An 18,797-nucleotide genomic window follows, 5' to 3' on the forward strand; every position below is an offset into this window, starting at 1 on the left:
CCTTGAACACTGGGAGATAGACCCATTCCATACATCCACCATCCACACACATATGTAATTGTGAATATTATTATTATTATTGACGAGACCAGAAATAAACTTCCGCCGCTTCTGCTGTTAATAAGTCACGGTACTTTTACTCCGTTACCATGATCTAAATGTCGCTCGCTACTTTTATTGATCAATTATTGCTTGTTTATCAACTATTTCGTGCGCGAGAGTACGACTTCGACTTCTGGATTGGGCGCTGTTTGCGTCATCCAATTTAAGCGCTAGTGACGTTTAAGTCTAGTTCACCAATCAAACGACACGAAAGTCACATAACCGCACAAGTCAAGTATTCACACTAGATAATCCTGCCCCGGTGACCGTCGTGCGTACGTGGAGGCCATGTTGGGAAGGTCGTCGTTACCATGGAGGCAACGGCGCGCTACTCTTGTTTACATTTAGATGAACAAAAACAACAGCTTTCATGTAGTATTTGTCTGGCACTGTCTGCCCAAATGTGGAAATTTCAGCTCACTTATAACTTGAGAAAACACCGTGCAGTAAATTGTAGAAGTTTTGACTGTGCATACACACACAGCAACATTAGAATTTGTACATTCACACTTTATTTGGTAGTTTGTATTTTTTTTTTTTTTTTTTTTTTATTAATCATGCTGTGGTGGAAAAATTTTAAGTTACTCACTATTTACTCAGTACTTGAGCAATAATTTCACTGCTTACATTTTACTCTTCAGTAATTTTTGGGAGGACTATTATTTACTTGTCACATTATTGTCAAGTAACAGTACTCTTACTTGAATACAATATTTGGCTACTGTACCCACCTCTGGAGCGGACATTCTGTCACAGTTAGGGTTTTCGAAGGAGATGAAGGCCCCCCTTAAAATAAATTTTTTTTGGTCACCTTTTTCATGTCATTGGTGTTTGCATGTCTGCATTATGACAATAATAATAAGAATAATGGATACAACTTAGATATCGCTTTTCAGGGCACTCAAAGACGCTTTACAATTCCACACATTATTCATTCACTCTACAGTCACACGCTAGTGGTGGTAAGGTAATTGTGTAGCCACAGCTGCAGTGCAGTTACTGTATATCACTGCAAAATGCATACACAATATCCATCCATCCATTTTCTGAGCCGCTTCTCCTCACTAGGGTCGCGGGCGTGCTGGAGCCTATCCCAGCTGTCATCGGGCAGGAGGCGGGGTACACCCTGAACTGGTTGCCAGCCAATCGCAGGGCACATCGAAACAAACAACCATTCACACTCACAGTCATGCCTACGGGCAATTTAGAGTCTCCAATTAATGCATGTTTTTGGGATGTGGGAGGAAACCGGAGTGCCCGGAGAAAACCCACGCAGGCACGGGGAGAACATCCAAACTCCACACAGGCGGGGCCGGGGATTGAACCCGGGTCCTCAGAACTGTGAGGCTGACGCTCTAACCAGTCGGCCACCGTGCCGCCACATGCACAATATTGGATTGTTAAATGAATACCTCTCCAACAGAATCAATAAATAACATCCATCATCTTTGCAGAGGCAGAATATTTTATAAATGTCATTAGATTGTGCAATTGTACCTATTGTATGTTGTGGTTGGTGATTGTACATTATTGTCATGCTATGACAAGAAAAAATACTGGCCTACCTTTTTGACATTTGTGTGATGACACATCAATGCAAAATCATTGTCCTTTCAGCTCTGACAATGCTGTAAAAAATTGTTTGCTAGCATCATATGAGGATAATAAATATTTCACAAGCTTACATACAGGCATCATGTCAAAACCCTGTGTTGTACTATACGGTTCATAGCTGCTAATAACACACAGCTGTAAACTAATCCCATGCCAAACAACGAATAAAATTACTGCCACCTGAAAACTTCAGGAGAGTCTCTGGAGGATATCTACCATGATGGCACATTTGGCTCATTCTCATAAGTAAATTATCATAAATTGCACACTATGAAAAGTAATGCTTACTTCAGTATGATTTAGTACTGTATTTCATAAGCATTCCTTTGGATTGACATGATTGACTTGGCGTATCAAGCTACATACCTGCATTTTTTAAAAAACCCTCTGCAAACTTTCCCATGCAAATTAGAGGTGGACTGAGATAATTAGAACTAAAAAAAAACAAAAAAACAACAACAACACAAAAAAACCACTTGGTTTGGACAATCGGAATATGTTTTTCTCTGCTCCATTTTTGTAGCCTGTAGCTATGTATGACTCCCAGCTGTAAGCTGCAGCTGTCACTGGCCTTAGCGAGAAAAATGTCCTCATGCTGTGGTCTAAACCCTCAAGGCAAAGACATAAACAGTTTGCATAGACACTTATCAAGGCGTGCTTCTATTCGTTGTACAATGTATGTTCAAAAAAAAAAGAGGATTGTTGATTGCTGAACGGAATGACAGAGCACCTAAATAAACAGGAACTAAGTGTATAATATGAAGAGTGTAAGAAAAATCCATAACTGGTGTCATAAAAGACATATTTCAAATCCAAACCAGCAGTTTTCCTCTTCAATGTGGGCCAAACGATCAATCACCATGTCTACAAAGACATGCAGCATTTGATTCATTCAGTGTGCGCGAAGAAGCGAGAGTTCCAGCAGGACAACTTGTGCTTGCTTTACGATGACAACACACCTGTTCGCAATGCTCTGAGGATCTGGAAGTTCCTGTTCGACCTCGCTATGTGGGATTTTTTTTTTCCTTTTTCCCGAAGGTCAAAGAGGTCATCGAGGGGACTTGTTTTTAAGACGTGGATGACATCAAGATGGCTATGACTTCTGAGCTTTGGAGGATCCCGGAAGAATCCTTACAGGTGCATATAAAGGTGTGGCAGAGAAGGCTGGGAAAGTGTGTTAGACTCCAGGCGTATTACTTTGAAGGGGAAAACTTGTAGTTTGGATTGGAAATTTTACTTTTGTAACACCAGTCTTGGAACCGTTCTGACACACCCTGTATGCTGTAACGCGATGAGACGCTGACGGGACCCTTTCTTAACATGTGACATCAAGCCTCAACAAATAATACTTTGGTATGTTCTGTCCCTTCTGTAACGCAGATGTACATCCAGACCACAACCTTGACCATCTCTGTCAGCCTCAGTGCATCCGTCTCTCTGGGAATGCTCTACATGCCCAAGGTCTACGTGGTTCTCGTTCATCCAGAGCAGAACGTTCCAAAGCGCAAGCGCAGCCTGAAGGCTGTGGTCACTGCAGCCACCATGTCGAACAAGTTCAACACAAAAGGTGGTCTGAGGCCAAACGGGGAGGCCAAGTCAGAACTCTGTGAAAGTCTGGAAACACAAGGTTGGTCTTGTTCACCCAGATGTAGTAAATCAGTTGTGGCAGCTTTGAATGTCCGATGATGTTATTGTATAATACAAATGTTGAAGTCTTGTAAGGTACAAATAATTAATGGATGTTTTCTTGTACTTCTGCAGTTTGGGAAATAAATAGTAAGCATTATAGTAGTGTTGTTTAATTAAGACAACTGCACACTATATTATATTTAAATCTTCCATCTGGTATGGAATAGATTAAGATAATGTAAACCTGATGATATTTTCTTCATCTCTTCGCATTTTTTATGGTTTTTAAGGTCTTAAAAATGGATTAGAGTGAGGGGGGGGGGGGGGGCACAGACCTCTTCCAAGTCAAATGAAAAATCCTGACTGGATCAACAGTAGATACCCACCTCTTTCATACAGTACAAAAGTTTGGACACACTTTCTCAGGATATGAAATGTAGTGAGAAGGTGTTTCAAAAATTTCTTTCCATAAAGATTCATGATTCATATCCTACAAAATTACAGAAATGTAATACATTGTTGCAATGTTAACAAGATTAAAACTGAATTGTTGGACCTACACCAAAATGAAACGGGCTCTCCCACATCCGTGTCCCTCCCCTCCACAAAGCTTCATGGAACTAAGCTCTTTAAAGCTGTTTTTGTGTAATCCTGCTAACAAACCAGCAAATTAATATGAAAACATAACAAGAAAAGCAAGAGGTAACTTGTCTGTTTCACCAGTTTAATTTTAAATCCTTCACTTAGGGTATACAAAAGGGTCCCACTCTTAAGAACTCCAGTAATACTGCATTTGCCAATCAGGGGGAGTGACAGGGAGCCCACACTCGAATTTTGAAAGGGATGAAAGAGACAAGTAGTGTTGCAAAACGATTTTTTTGTTTCACTCACCAAGATAAAGTGTATAAATAGGCAGGCTCTGTGTGGGGGAAGGATGAAATTAAGGAGCCATACATGATTACTTCAAGTCCTGATTTTATTCACTGACAAACTGAACTGTATGAAATATTATGTACTGCGACTAAAACGCATACGCCCACACATACACCTCGACATTTTTGCAACCTCAGAATTCAGTTGTTCCAGCTATAGCAAATCTATGTGTACAGTACATGCTGATTCTCACACTCTGCCTTGAACGGGATAAGATAACAACTGCTCTTTATGTCTGTGTCAGACTGTGTTGAGGGAGTGGACTTTAGACTCTCAGGTAATCCACTGGGTTCTCGTACTTGTGACCACTTTTTGATCTTTCCATTTATGCTTATATTCACTACCACTTTGTGCACACAAACCAAAACATAGCACAAGACACAATTATCGTGACCTCATCCTTGATACGCACACACCAACATGCATGACAAAATTGTGGTGTGGTGCTTCCAAACTGGCAACTAGTACTGTACAGCTGATGTGTGAACATGACATTAGTCTGTCTTTTGCAATGCGTTTCCCGGTTGACAAAAGGAAGGATTTGCCTTATCGGGGCAACAACAAAAATAAGGGCAGACTGTAAAAAGACAGATTGCTCCATTTCTTTCTGGAGCATCTATTCTTAATCTTGGCCTCACAGCCCATAAATATTAAAATAAGATTCATTTTTCAATCCTCTCCTTGGAGGAAATGCTCTGGATGAATTCCATCTCTATTCGGCCCGCCGCTGACACTGGAAGCATTACATCGCCTTGCCTGTTGCCCCGCTGGCCTGACACTGGTGCTCAGCTATTTTCTGACTGGATTCATCCCATTTTACGTATTCAAGCCGCATACAGTGATGACCATCACCGAGCATGCTCACTCGGGACAGTTTGATTTTGACCCATGGAACTTATTTTCAGTCTTTTTTTTTTTTTTTTTTTGAGTTTTACTCACAGGTCACATGTGATTGCGTGAAACGGGAACAGCATGTCAAAGAGAGATTCTGCTATCAAACATTAATGAGAACACTTAAAAGAGGAGGGATCAAAGAGGGATCAAATGCACTCTTATCAAAAGCTAATGCACTCCATTTTCATGCATATTTTGCAAATTGTATTTATGTACAACTTTGCAGTGAGGTCAACATAATTAATTTGCCCATACGTATTTATATAATCAATGCTAATGTCTGACTGCATCTGCATAACTGATTTCATCCATCCATCCATCCATCCATTTTCTGAGCCGCTTCTCCTCACTAGGGTCGCGGGCGTGCTGCAGCCTATCCCAGCTATCATCAACCCTGAACTGGTTGCCAGCCAATCGCAGGACACATACAAACAAACAACCATTCGCACTCACATTCACACCTACGGGCAATTTAGAGTCTCCAAATCATGCATGTTTTTGGGATGTGGGCGGAAACCGGAGTGCCCGGAGAAAACCCACGCAGGCACAGGGAGAACATAGGCGGGGGCTGGGGATTGAAACCCGGTTAACTGATTTCAATGTATGAAATTTTATGCTCCTCATCACTCAGTAACCTTCATTAAAATCGTCAACATTTACTGATTAATCAATCAGTTAAAGCAACTGCAAGTATTTTGAAAGTTTGTGAGATCTCAGTAATTGTAAAGCACATTTTATGCTACAAACGCTAATCCACAATACAACACTGAGATGATAATAGGATAATTTGTTTGAGGCAACCACTTTTGAAATCCTTCTTATCACTCATAGTCTTGGCTGTAAAATCCTATAGGATGGTGGAGAAAGTGGAACTTTTACTTTCCTGTGCCTCGATTGGTTGCACCTGGACTCATTTGATAAAGTCATCCATAAATAGAACTCATCAATTAGGACATCAACATGTGAACTCAAAGGTTTCCGTTTAATACCAGTTACCGTAATTTCTCGTGTATAATGCGCACCTATGTATAATACGCACCCCCAAAGTTGACCTCAAAATTCTGGAAAACCCTTCAACCTATGTATAATGCATTTTTACAATCCATGATTTTGCTTCTACCCATATGATCAAAAGATGAAGTATTATCTGTATTTTGTTAGGTTTTTTCAAATAATTATTCTGAAGTTAAGCACTTTATTTGAACACATACTTTCTTTTTATTTACTTGCTCTTACTTTGAAATTCACAGCTCTACTTTTATTTAGTACATGAGAAAACAGATGTACTCATGTCTGATTACCCAGGCAGAATTTTTAAGACGTGTACAATTATTTTAAGAAAACATGAAGGACCAGACGAAACACATTTAATTTTATTTTAATGGGATTCAAATTAAACTGTCAACCATTTCAGAAAAGCATTAAACAAAACATAACCATAAATAAATAAAAGATGGTTGTTGTTCAGTCATCAGTCATATTAAAAAAAAATAACAATATTTCACAAATTCTGCATAATTGCACAATTGTACATATATGCAGTCATACATACCCCTGTCATATTGGAATGAAAAGTGTAGTCTACACCTTTTTCATCACCTCTAGGGGGCGGTGGAATAGTGGAATGAAAGTGTACAGCATTTCATAACCTCTAGATGGCGGCATACATTTATAAAATGTGAAAGTCTTTTTCATTTTCTCCTACATGTATAATGTATAATGCGCACTATTGACTTTGGACATTTTTTGGGGATAAAAAATGTGCATTATACACAAGAAATTACGGTAACATCTCAACTAGTGAGCATTTTTAACCATGTTCTTGTTGTTGTCACTCTCACCCCTGCAGCGCTGGCCTCCAAGCAGACGTACATAAGCTACAGTAACCATGCCATCTAAGAAGGAGCCGTGTGTGGGCCTTTGGAAAGATGCTGGAAGAGCTTCTGCGGCAGAGAGGATAGATGGGATATAAAGGGTCTCAAAATGTTTTAGATAAATGCCACTATTATCAGAAATGAGTCAAATGCAAGCAATAGACGATGAAAAGATTGGACCATTCATTTTCCCCTTCCCTGAGTCACATAATGTTAGGTTGTGATGTTTCCAGGCGCAGGATGAATGAACCACCTGAAACAAACAGTCAGTTTTCCTTCAGAAGTCGATAGCACACATTTCAGGCATCTCCTGGGCTGAGTCATTAGACTCATTCCAAGAAAGAAAGCTAGGTGGTGGGAGATCGGAGTTTGTCTGTTTGTGCAGGTGAACTGGTGGTAAATGGTTCTGGAGTTGCTACTCATCAAACTGTACATGCCTTATAAGAGTTCATCGAGTATTGCAACATGAACTAACCATATCTGGCAACAAACAAAAAAGCACTAAGTCATTCTGATTCATTTTTATTTTCTATTCGTGTTTCATATTATCTCAACATCGCCACCATTTTTGGCAAACTTAGTGTACAGTCCCAAAGCATGCTTGTGGGTGCATCACATGTACTGTGCTGTGTTGTCAATGGAATGCAACGTGTCATGAGTGTCATTAACAGTGGAGACCATTAGCCACCCTCTGGCATATAAACTGAACAAGGAGCCCAACAAAACACAAATTGCTAGTATGTTTGTTTGTTTTTTTAATAGTAGCCTATATATTTGGTATCCCAAACAGGATGTTATAAACTGTTACTGATATCTAAGTGATATTTCGGCTATTCATGTACTTTAGTAGCCTTTGGATGAAAACATACATTTACAGGTTGCCATTGTGCAGTTTGAGAAGTAACAGCCACTGTCATTTTATGCTCTTGACCATTTATCTTCCATGGACCATTTACGGTGTTGTACGCGTTACTTAATGTCTGAGTGCATTCTGTTCAAACACTAGGAAGAGCTCAGTGTACAAAATCTAAATGTGTGAACTCCATTTCAGTCTTCAGTCGCTCCCTCAGTATTCCTCGTAAAAAGAGCAACTCTGGAATTTGTCACAATAAATCTTATCCTCAGCGATGCAGAATATGTATGTTGCATGTCAAAAAATGTAAATCGTGAACAATTTGATATTCAGGTCTGATGTCCAGGAGGAAAACAAATAATTATAAATCACCAATAGATTTGGTTTAATCGAAGATTCTTGCAGCTTTCAGCTTGAACAAAGGTTCTAAGATATTGCTGCAAATGCTTTTTTTTTAATCATTTGGATAAAGTATTGTTTGTGGGAAATGTGTTTGTGTATATGAATACAATTAACTGCTTTTTTGTCACAGTATCGTTTTTATTTTTCTAAAACACTGTGTTACAAAATAGAATATGTTAAGTACTGAGTGAAACTGGTCAAGTGGCAAGTAAATGTACGTTTCCAAATGGTTTGATCATGTTTGCTTTATGTACGGAATTATTAAAAAAAAAGAAAAATAAATACAGTGCCTGGATATTTATGAATTATCTATAGAAAAGAAGATGTGTAGAGCATGTTAATTTTTATACGAGAGGTTTCTAATAAAAAACACTTTTTCAAATTAAGTGTTGTTTGCTTCCTCTTCACGTTATAAACAATTTTAGAGTATTGCTGATTTTTGTAATTAGGATATTGACTAGATTACCAAACTGTGTTGCATCACTGGTAGTGTAAATGGAGTTCTGGCTAAAAATAGGGAAACTGATAGCTGGGACCAGTGGCCTATTTTAGGCGGGCTGACCTCAAGTGCCCCTAAGAAAAAAAATAAAAATAAAAATCCCCACGCTGACCACCTCCTCCACTGGTTTAGAGTTGAGCACAAAAGCTAGTTGGCAGTGTTGGGCAGCAGCGACGCTGTCTTCAACATCAAATAGCTTTTCATTCATGAAGCTACTTTGGTGAACACAATGCTAGTGTCCATAGAAGCTACATTTCCCCAGGGAGTTCTAAACCTTAAATGCATCTGTTCCATTTGACGTCAGATTACCTTTCCTCCTGACATGCCACTGGATACATTGGCAGAGGAGAGGGCACAGGTGTCCACATCTTGTCAAACTCCATGGCCATACCTGAATAAATTCAAGCTACCGTATTTTCACGACCATAAGGCGGACTTAAAAGTCTTAAAGTTTATCCAAAATGGACGGGGTGCCTTATAATGCGGCGCGCCTTATCTGTGCACCGAGTTCCAACATCTATAAATGTGTGATGAGCGCTCCGCTTGACTTTTTTTTTTTCTTTTTTTTTTTTAAACATTTCCTGCCGACACGCTGCTTACACAGGGGAAAAGCGGACATGGCTGAGGACAGGGTTGTTGTTTTTTTTTTTTTTTTTTTAATAACCGCTTGACTGACTGGGAGCATTTCCGGGGTGTGCATTGTGCAAAACGAAAATGTCACCTACGAAGAGACACGCTTACGAAGCACAGTTTAAACTGCAAGCTATCAGTTACGCGGAGGAACATGGGAATCGAGCAGCCACGAGAGAATTCAAGATCAACGAATCCATGGTTCGCAAGTGGAGGAAGCAGGAAAACCATCATTCCGGGAGGCTTGACGAACCACTGGACATCCGTGTAAACAGGATGTTCAAAGTGAAGTTGCGAGCGGCGTGGGAGCGATGGATGACACATGATGAACACAGTTTTACTAAGACTAGGAGGCAGCACCGGGTAAGTTACGCCACAATTTGTGAATGGATTGTGAATGCTGGGGCTAACGTGTCTGCTTGCACTGTTCTTCGAGCTTTCGCACAGCAACGAGACTGACTCGAACCTGGCGTGTTTGATGGAGAACATGCCCAGCTGTTCATTTCGGATACAGAAGATGAGGACTTTGATGGATTTGTGCATCAGGATTGATAAAAAAATAACGAGTACATTGTTAAATACTTAAATAAAGTACAACCGAACTCAGTTTTGCTCCCGCTGCCTTTTTAAAAACATTGTTTTAGCGTGCATGCATGCTACCGTATGCTTTATATGGCCTCCAGCCAATAATGCGCTGTGCCTTATGTATATGTTAAATACAGAAATAGACCCCGTAACTGAGACTGCGCCTTTTAATGCGGTGCACTCTATGGTCGTGAAAATACGGTACATATCAAGGCTTCACAGTCTCAGACTGTTTATATGTTGTTCCGGTGTGTACTGTGTTTATGATCTATCGTTAAGTCATCATGTCACAAAGTTCTAGAACTATAAAGCTGTTTATTCACTGATTACCATACCATCTTGAGGCTAATATCGCTCAAAAGTAAGTTATCAATTCAACAGTACACAGTGCTAAATAACTGGGGGCGGAGAGGCTATGTACAGAGGTAGGCGTAATAAGTCTCAATGTGCGATTTGCAAGTCAAACAAGTTTCAAACAAATCACAGGTCAGTTACTGTGGCAAATATTCAGCTAGTCAAGCAAGTCCCAAATAAATTTCAAGCATGTTGAGTCGAGTCATTACTGGTACTTGGTTTAAGCAAGATGTAGATATGAAATATGAATACGAAATAAAATATATACACTACATTACCTACAATACGTTTTTTTCCTAACATTTGCATGTGTTTACAGCTACCAATGTATTAACACCGTTACTGTGATGATACATACGGAAATATGCTATATATGGGACTAAAGGTAATCACCAGATTTCAAAATTAAGTTGGTTTTGGTGGCAGGTGGAGACAGGCTTGAGCAACGAGACGTGGAAGGTTGGGTGAATCTTCAAAAAGGACTGTGGAAACTTCAACTGGACGGAAGTGGGATTGATAATTTTGGTAATTGGGAAAGGGCCAATGAAACGGGGAGTGAGCTTACGGGATTCAGTTTGAAGCGGGAGGTCGTGAGAAGAAAGCCAGACAGATAGGCCTACCTTGTATTCGGGCGTCGGGGAGCGATGACGGTCCACGAGCTGTTTATTGTGTGCGACGGGCCGTGTCAATGCCGCACGGACGTCTTTCCACACTGCCTGGATTCTCTGGAGATGATCCTTGACTGTGGGGACTGCCACTTCCTGGTCCTGTTCTTTGAATAATGGCGGTTGGGAACCATAGCAAGCCATGAATCTGGACATACCGGTAGCGGAACTGGTAAGGGAGTTGTGGGCGTACTCAATCCACAGGAGGAATGAGCTCTAGGAGGAGGGGCTGCGTGCAGCAACACAACAGAGGGCTGCTTCTAGGGATTGGTTTGCCTGCTCCGTCTGGCCGTTGGTCTGCGGATGACAAGCTGGCTGCTGCGCCCACAGCTTTACAGAATTCCTTCCATACCAGGGATGAGAACTGAGGACCTCTGTCAGAGACAATATCGATGGGAATACCGTGGAGTCTGAAGACATGCTGGACAAGGAGGTTAGCAGTTTCGAAGGCGGATAGTAGTTTGGGGAGGGGTACGTAATGGACAGATTTGGAAAAGCGATCAACAATAGTGAGAATGATAGAGTTACCTTCAGAAAGAGGTAGACTGGTAACGAAGTCCAGAGTGATATGGGACCAAGGGCGCCTAGGGATAGCGACCTTGCTGTAATTACAGATGAATTGACGGTAGAAATTGGCGAATCCAAGGAAACTTAGTTCTTTGTGGGTGGTGGGACTGGGCCAGTTAACGACTGCTTGGATCTTGGCAAGGTCGGGGTGTAGTTGTCCTCTGGAGATGACGTAGCCTAGGAAGTGTATGGAGGAGAGGTGGAATTTGCAGTTTTCAGGTTTAACATACAGACGGTTTTCAAGGAGACGCTGAATGACTTGGCGTACATGGATGCGGTGTTCTTCGGGGGAGCGGGAGAGAATGAGGATGTCATCGAGGTATACCAACACGAACCGGTTGAGCATGTCACGGAGGACGTCAGTATTAAGTGTTTGGAAAACTGCAGGGCCATTGGTTTAACCGAATGGCATGACCAGATACTCGAAGTGTCCGAGAGGGGTATTGAAAGCGGTCTTCCATTCGTCCCCCTCTCGGGTACGGATGAGATGGTAGGCGTTTCATAGACCAAATATGGTGAATACCTGGGCGTCACAGAGGGGTTCAAACGAGGGGTCGATGAGGGGAAGCGGAGATTTATTCTTCACGGTGATATCATTGAGACCACGGTAGCCGATACATGGGCGTAGAGTGGTGTCTTTCTTTTCAACAAAAAAGCAGCCGGCCCCAACTGAAGAAGAGGAAGTTCGAATGAGTTCGGAAGCCAGAGAGTCATGAATATAGTACTCCATTGCCCTCTTCTCAGGTCAGGAAAGGTTGTAGAGACAGCTGGAGGGAAGAGGGGCCCCCGGCAGCAGATTAATTGCACAGTCATACGGGAGAGAAATGGCCAGGTCTTTACGAAACATTGGAGAGAGATCATGATATTCTTCAGGGACTCTGGAGAGGTCAACGGGCGTGGAAGAGGGTGGCGGTTTACCAGAGGGAGGTATAGCTGAGAGCAGGCAGTGTGGGCTTCATCCGGTGATGGCTAAGTGTGTCCAGTCTATGGTGGGGTTATGTTTTTTGAGCCAGGTAATTCCAAGGAGTAATGGGGTATCAGGGAAAGGGATAACAAAAAGAGAGATGTTCTCACGGTGATTTCCTGAAATAAGCAAGGTGAATGGCACAGTTTGGTGGGTAACAGGGGAGATGATTCGGCCATCCAGGGTTGTGACCTTCTACGAGGACGGAAGTGGTTTGAGAGGGATTTGGAGCTGGTGAATTATGGCTTCATGAATGGAATTGTCATCAGCACCGGAATCAATCAGGGCACTGAAGCGGATGTTATGAGCAGAAACTATAATGAAGAAGAAGAAGAAGAAGAATCATCTTTTATTGTCATGAACATGCATGCATGCACACGAAATTTGTTCTCTGCATTTAACCCATCACAGTGAACACATACACATGTTAGTGGAACACACTGGAGCAGGGGGCAGCTGAAGCGCCCGGGGAGCATTTCAGGGTATCAGTGTCTTGCTCAAGGACACCACAGCCGTGAGTCCAGGGGATGTTGGCGGATGGTCCAGTCGGGGTTTTGAACCTAGGTCCCCCACGGTGGCAGGCGATGATCTTAACCATTGGGCCACGGCTGCAAGCGGGAATGGTCATGGGAGAAGGAGAGCTTGAGGAAATGGAGGTTTGGCTCACCACGATGCTCTCGGGTCGCGATGAGCCTGTTCTTTTGGCCGGAGGGGACACGAGGAAATAAAGTGACCAGATTGACCGTAGTAGATACACAGCTGCTGGGTGATACGACGCTGACGCTCCTGTGGATCTAACCGTGTCTTTGCAATTTGCATGGGCTCTTCGGTGGCTACGGAAGTGCGGAAGTCGGTGCGGGAGGCGGGTGTGAAGCTGACGGCGCGGCGCTTGGAGTGGGAGGGCTTTCGCGCGAGCGAACCCCCCTCTTTGATGTTCGCTCTCGCAGTCTGTTATCCAGACAGATGGAAAGGCCGATGAGATCCTCGAGATACTTTGGTGAGGATTTCCTGGAACAGGCAGGCTTATATACCGGTGGTGATGAGGCTGATTCGAGACAGGTGCTGAAAACAGAGAGGGGAGGGGAGAGTGAGACAGGACGTAAAGCGCCCTCCCGGCTCCAATAATGGAACTGCAGGGCAGTATATGAGGACACACAGTAATTTGCAAAACACTAAACACATTTGTATGCATCAGACACAGAGGTTTATCATGATGTTCACTTCCTTGCAATTCCAAAGCACTGACTGTCAAAGTACAGTAGCACACCGATGAGCTAATTGGTTAAACACAGCCAGCAGGAGTGTCCCCCCAAATATTTGTCGGGGGAGAAAGGTTGGAGGGTGGACCCAATTTTCCAGGTGAATGGAGGTTGCTCAGTGCCCTGGGACAGTTGTGTCCCCCCCCCACACACACACACACCCCAGCATTGGTCTTGTCTAGTGTTTGGTGAATATATTTACAATTTCTCTCTGTACTTCATTGAAAATACTCACTAATCATTGAGAAGTAGAATTGCCACGTGTTTTAGGTTAGCAATACCAGTGTGGAGATGGCAAAAAAATGTTTTATTTCATATGTTAACAGTCTCACAGCCTCACAGTTCTGAGGACCAGGGTTCAAATCCCGGCCCCACCTGTGTGGAGTTTGCATGTTCTCCCCGTGCCTGCGCGGCGACCCTTGTGAGGATTAAGTGGTACAGAAAATGGATGGATGGATGTTAACAAAATATCGTTATTATAAATTTGTGTATAGTTTTTACGTTCTACAAAATTGTGTTTAAGCATCCTTCCATTTTCTGAGCCGCTTATCCTCACTAGGGTCACGGGAGTACTGGAGCCTATCCCAGCTCTCATCAGGCAGGAGGCAGTGTACACCCTGAACTGGTTGCCAGCCAATCGCAGGGCACATATAAACAAACAACCATTCGCACTCACATTCACACCTACGGGCAATTTAGAGTCTTCATTTAACCTACGATGCATGTGTTGGGGATGTGGAAGGAAACCGGAGTGCCCGGAGAAAACCCACTCAGGCACGCGGAGAACATGCAAACTCCACACAGGCGGGGCCGGAGATTGAACCCCGGTCCTCAGAACTGTGAGGCAGACGCTCTAACTGTGCCACCTGTGTTTAAGCAATTGAAGAAAAAAAACTAATATTAATTTGGAGTGCAGTGCATTGGCATCTGCATTTGAATTATATTTGGATTTTGAGAAAATCTAAAAAAGTCAAAAGAGAAAATATGTTACTGTAAATAAGTGTAAGTAGTAAGAGGGAAAGATAATACACAAATTTGTCATTTCTATAAAATCAAGCTCCAGCATTAGAAGTACAAATTTTTCACATTCTTCCACAACAAATGAGGCTGTCACTATTGTTTTAACTTTTTAGTTTAACATAAAATAATTAACATATTTACATGTTCTGCCATTTAAGATTTTACAAAACAAATAGATTATTTCAAATGTATTACTCAATCATGGTATAATTTTATTTTCATATACCGTTTAAAGTACAACTACTGCAATCATAAATACATACAGCAATTAACCCGGGCACAAAAGCTTTAATTCAACGTAGGTGACGCACAGTGTCGAAGCACTGCTCTGCCTGAGTCTTAAATTAGTGTCTTACTTTGGGCTTGTGTCGATTCAGTCAGTCCTGTACAATGTGCTCAGTTGCAGAAGTAGTCTGCCTTTAGAAATCATCTTTGTCCCACTTGGTAGTCGTAGCATTTTGTTTACATCTCCTTTGCTTTCAGCTGTGGCTGGGTATGTTGCTTTTTATGCTCCGGGCAGGAACGTGTATTTCAAAGTACATGAAAGTTCACCTTTCTCCTCTTCTTTTATAAAATTGTTTATCCATCCATCCATCCATTTTCTGAGCCGCTTCTCCTCACTAGGGTCGCGGGCGTGCTGGAGCCTATCCCAGCAGGCAGGGTACTCCCTGAACTGGTTGCCAGGCAATCGCAGGGCACATAACAACAAACAACCATTCACACTCACAGTCATGCCTACGGGCAACTTAGAGTCTCCAATTAATGCATGTTTTTGGGATGTGGGAGGAAACCGGAGTGCCCGGAGAAAACCCACGCAGGCACGGGGAGAACATGCAAACTCCACACAGGCGGGGACGGGGATTGAACCCCGCACCTCAGAACTGTGAGGCTGACGGTCTAACCAGTCGGCCACCGTGCCGCCTAAAATTGTTTATATTAATTTCAATTTACTCCTCTTTCCTTTTATCCAGTAGAAACATGTTGATTTTGACTTAATAGTAATAATTCAATTTAATATAATTATATGGGACGGCACGGTTTCTATGTGCCCTGCGATTGGCTGGCAACCAGTTCAGGGTGTACCCCGCCTCCTGCCCGATGACAGCTGGGATAGGCTCCAGCACGCCCGCGACCCTAGTGAGGAGAAGCGGCTCAGAAAATGGATGGATGGATAATTATATGGAAGATGCGGCACGTTGGCCGACTGGTTAGCACATCTTCCACACAGTTCTGAGGACCCAGGTTCAAATCCAGCCTTGCCTGTGTGGAGTTTGCATGTTTTCCCCGTGCCTGGCTGGGTTTTCTCCAGGTACTCTCGTTTCCTCCTGCATTCCAAAAACATGCACAGTAGGTTAGTTGAAGACTCTAAATTGTCCATTAGTGTGAATATGTGTGCGAATGGTTGTTTGTCTGTTTGTGCCCTACGATTGGCTGGCAACCAGTTCAGAGTGTACCCCACCTCTCGCTCAAAGATAGCTGGGATAGACTCCAGCACGCCTACGACCCTAGTGAGGATAAGCGGTATGGATAAAGGATGGATGGTGTATTGAAGTTACATTTTCACCCGATCTTTGCCTCTCACTTGAGGCCATGGCGCCCTTAGCATGTGCTAATCTCGCCCTATGGGCGGCCCGGCCTGGTAGCACATCAAAACACTAGTACTAGTAGTATTCATTCAACAATGTAAAGGTACCAGTCAGATGCTAATGCTGATGATATGAGAATTGTGAAAATGATGCAGATACTTGTCAATTTAAAGTGACTAGTAGTATGATAATTCTGATACAACGGCAATTGTGCAAATGGCGCAAAGTGTGCTCGAGCACAGTGCAGAGAGTACTCAATCACCTTATATACAGTAACAATACTATTGTTTGTATTGTTTTACATGTGACAGACGTGTGACTTGAACATACATATATGTTTCACATTTAATGTATTATTGCATTTCTTAAAGATCTGGTCACGTTTTTTGATCAAGTGGAACGCAGTATTGAAAATATCTCATTGTCGCTGTTAAGGTCTGACTTCTTACTTTGTTCTTTTGGTAGGTAATTTTAAAACCCTCAGCTTTGATCAGATAGTGGATCAATACAGCGACCTCAATGTGCAGCCTTGAACAAAATAAGAGGAAAATCGCTGCGAAAGCTAACAGAATTCTGAGGCAGTTTGAATCAAAAAAAGCGATAGTGGTCATTATTGTAGATTTATGACCAGGTCGAAATTGCCGCCTGAGTAATCACTGGTAAATGTCCTATAATGTACCCGATGTTCTCCAAATTGTGCTGCCCCGCACAATTAACAAAATAGGAGTGTTTACACAAGCACACACAAACACACAACAATATATAGTCACTTTCTGTGTTATACAGCAGGGACTTCCCATTGAGGAACTGTAGGTTTTCCAACAGCAAATTATCTAGATCACAATTGACAGAAAATTACATCTGCAGTTCATTTGCTTAATGAACACATGGGAAGCTGAACTGGAAAACAAATAGGCATAATTGCCTTTGGGCTACATTCTATGTGTCCTGTTTGGTAAAGCAGCTCTCCTGTAAATAAATGAAAAAAAATAAATAAATAAAATAAAATCCTATCACCAGCAACTGATTAACTTGTCAGATGGGTCACTTAGAGTGCTATGGGGACGATCAGGAAAGCTGATGGATCTTTCAGGAGAGGAGAAAAGAAAATGATGAGAACAATCTTACAGGAACCTCCTCTTTTCTGTGCCCTCTCCGAACCACTTTTCATAGTGATGCATATATTACAAAAGATCCTGAGATCATTTTGTCATCAGACGTGATAGATTAAAGCAATTAAAAGCTGCCTCCATTAATGCCAAGATGTATTTTAAAGCCACAAAAGGTCTCCTTCAGGGAATGCACGTAGACAAATATTGAGCTTCGATATAATGACAGATGAAAATAGTTAACAGAAGACATGCGGTGTACTGACTACTAATTTGAAGTTTTACGATAATTTCTGAAAATGTGCAAAGACTGAGAACTGTGTAGTACTCAATTGTGGAGAATTGCCTAGGTTTAAACTGTTTAACACCATTTCAGTTTCCTTGATTGTTTTTTTTAGTGTGGCTAAAACGGCACAAGTAACGCATTATTAGGATTCCCAAATAGTTTTCTAGGCAGGACGCCCCACTGCAACATGATTGGCTCCTAAGTCACAGGATGGGCAGGCTACGCAGATGTAACAAGATGACCATCCCAGATGTGTATCACATTTGTACAAAATAAAAACAAAGAAGTTAGTTATGGTTAGGTTTAGGGCTAGGGTTGTGGCATAAGACGGTTTAGGATGGTTTAAGGTTATGATTAGGGTGGGTTAGGGCTAATGGGAAACATATTAACGGCGCCACACTTAAGTGACATACTTCTTTTCCCGTCTGGAAGCAGTAGGGCGTGTTTCTACAGGGATACAACAGCCAATCATAATGCAACGGCGCGTGTCCTGGAGCCAGTAATATTGAAGCAGGGCGTGTCCTGCCTACAAACTATGTGGAAATCCTAATAATGTCCCAGTGATGCATTTTGGCGTCCAGCATGAGTCACCCTCCCCCACTATACGTACAACAACTGAGCGACTTCATTCCATCAGTGGTTCGCCGGCGCAATTGCAAGTCACTTATAATCTACCACTACAGTGTGCAGTTAACTAGCTAGCTATGCCTACACCCCAAAAAATGCATCTTCCCTGGATGCCACAATTTACAGAACAGCTCAGTGTCATTATTTAAAGTGTATCTGTATCTGTCTGTATTTTGTGTTTTTCGGGCTCTTATGTTGAAACGCAAAGCATTGCGGGGTTTATAACTAGCAGGAAGTACAGTATGTGCTCAGATTTCTGTCTGAAATTGAAATTTCCCTGAAGTGTCTCTGTTATGTGGACCCACACACCAACACAACACCAAGCGAGGTGGTGGCATATTTGAT

At 42.2% G+C, this 18,797-nt stretch overlaps 1 protein-coding gene across 4 annotated transcripts in view; it reads left to right on the forward strand.

Moving 5' to 3' along the window:
• LOC133488347 (metabotropic glutamate receptor 4-like) overlaps window positions 1–8,663 on the forward strand; it is a 217,301-nt gene extending 208,638 nt beyond the window's left edge. For all 4 annotated transcript variants that reach the window (XM_061796089.1, XM_061796099.1, XM_061796106.1 and 1 more), the window contains 2 exons: window positions 3,097–3,343; window positions 7,022–8,663. In XM_061796089.1, the coding sequence (XP_061652073.1) occupies window positions 3,097–3,343; window positions 7,022–7,071 (297 nt within the window). In that variant the 3' untranslated portion in view covers window positions 7,072–8,663. The remainder of the gene's footprint in view (window positions 1–3,096; window positions 3,344–7,021) is intronic.
• The last annotated feature ends 10,134 nt before the right edge of the window (window positions 8,664–18,797 follow it).

The sequence above is a fragment of the Phyllopteryx taeniolatus genome, chromosome 1, assembly GCF_024500385.1.
Source record: "Phyllopteryx taeniolatus isolate TA_2022b chromosome 1, UOR_Ptae_1.2, whole genome shotgun sequence".
NCBI lineage: Eukaryota > Metazoa > Chordata > Actinopteri > Syngnathiformes > Syngnathidae > Phyllopteryx > Phyllopteryx taeniolatus.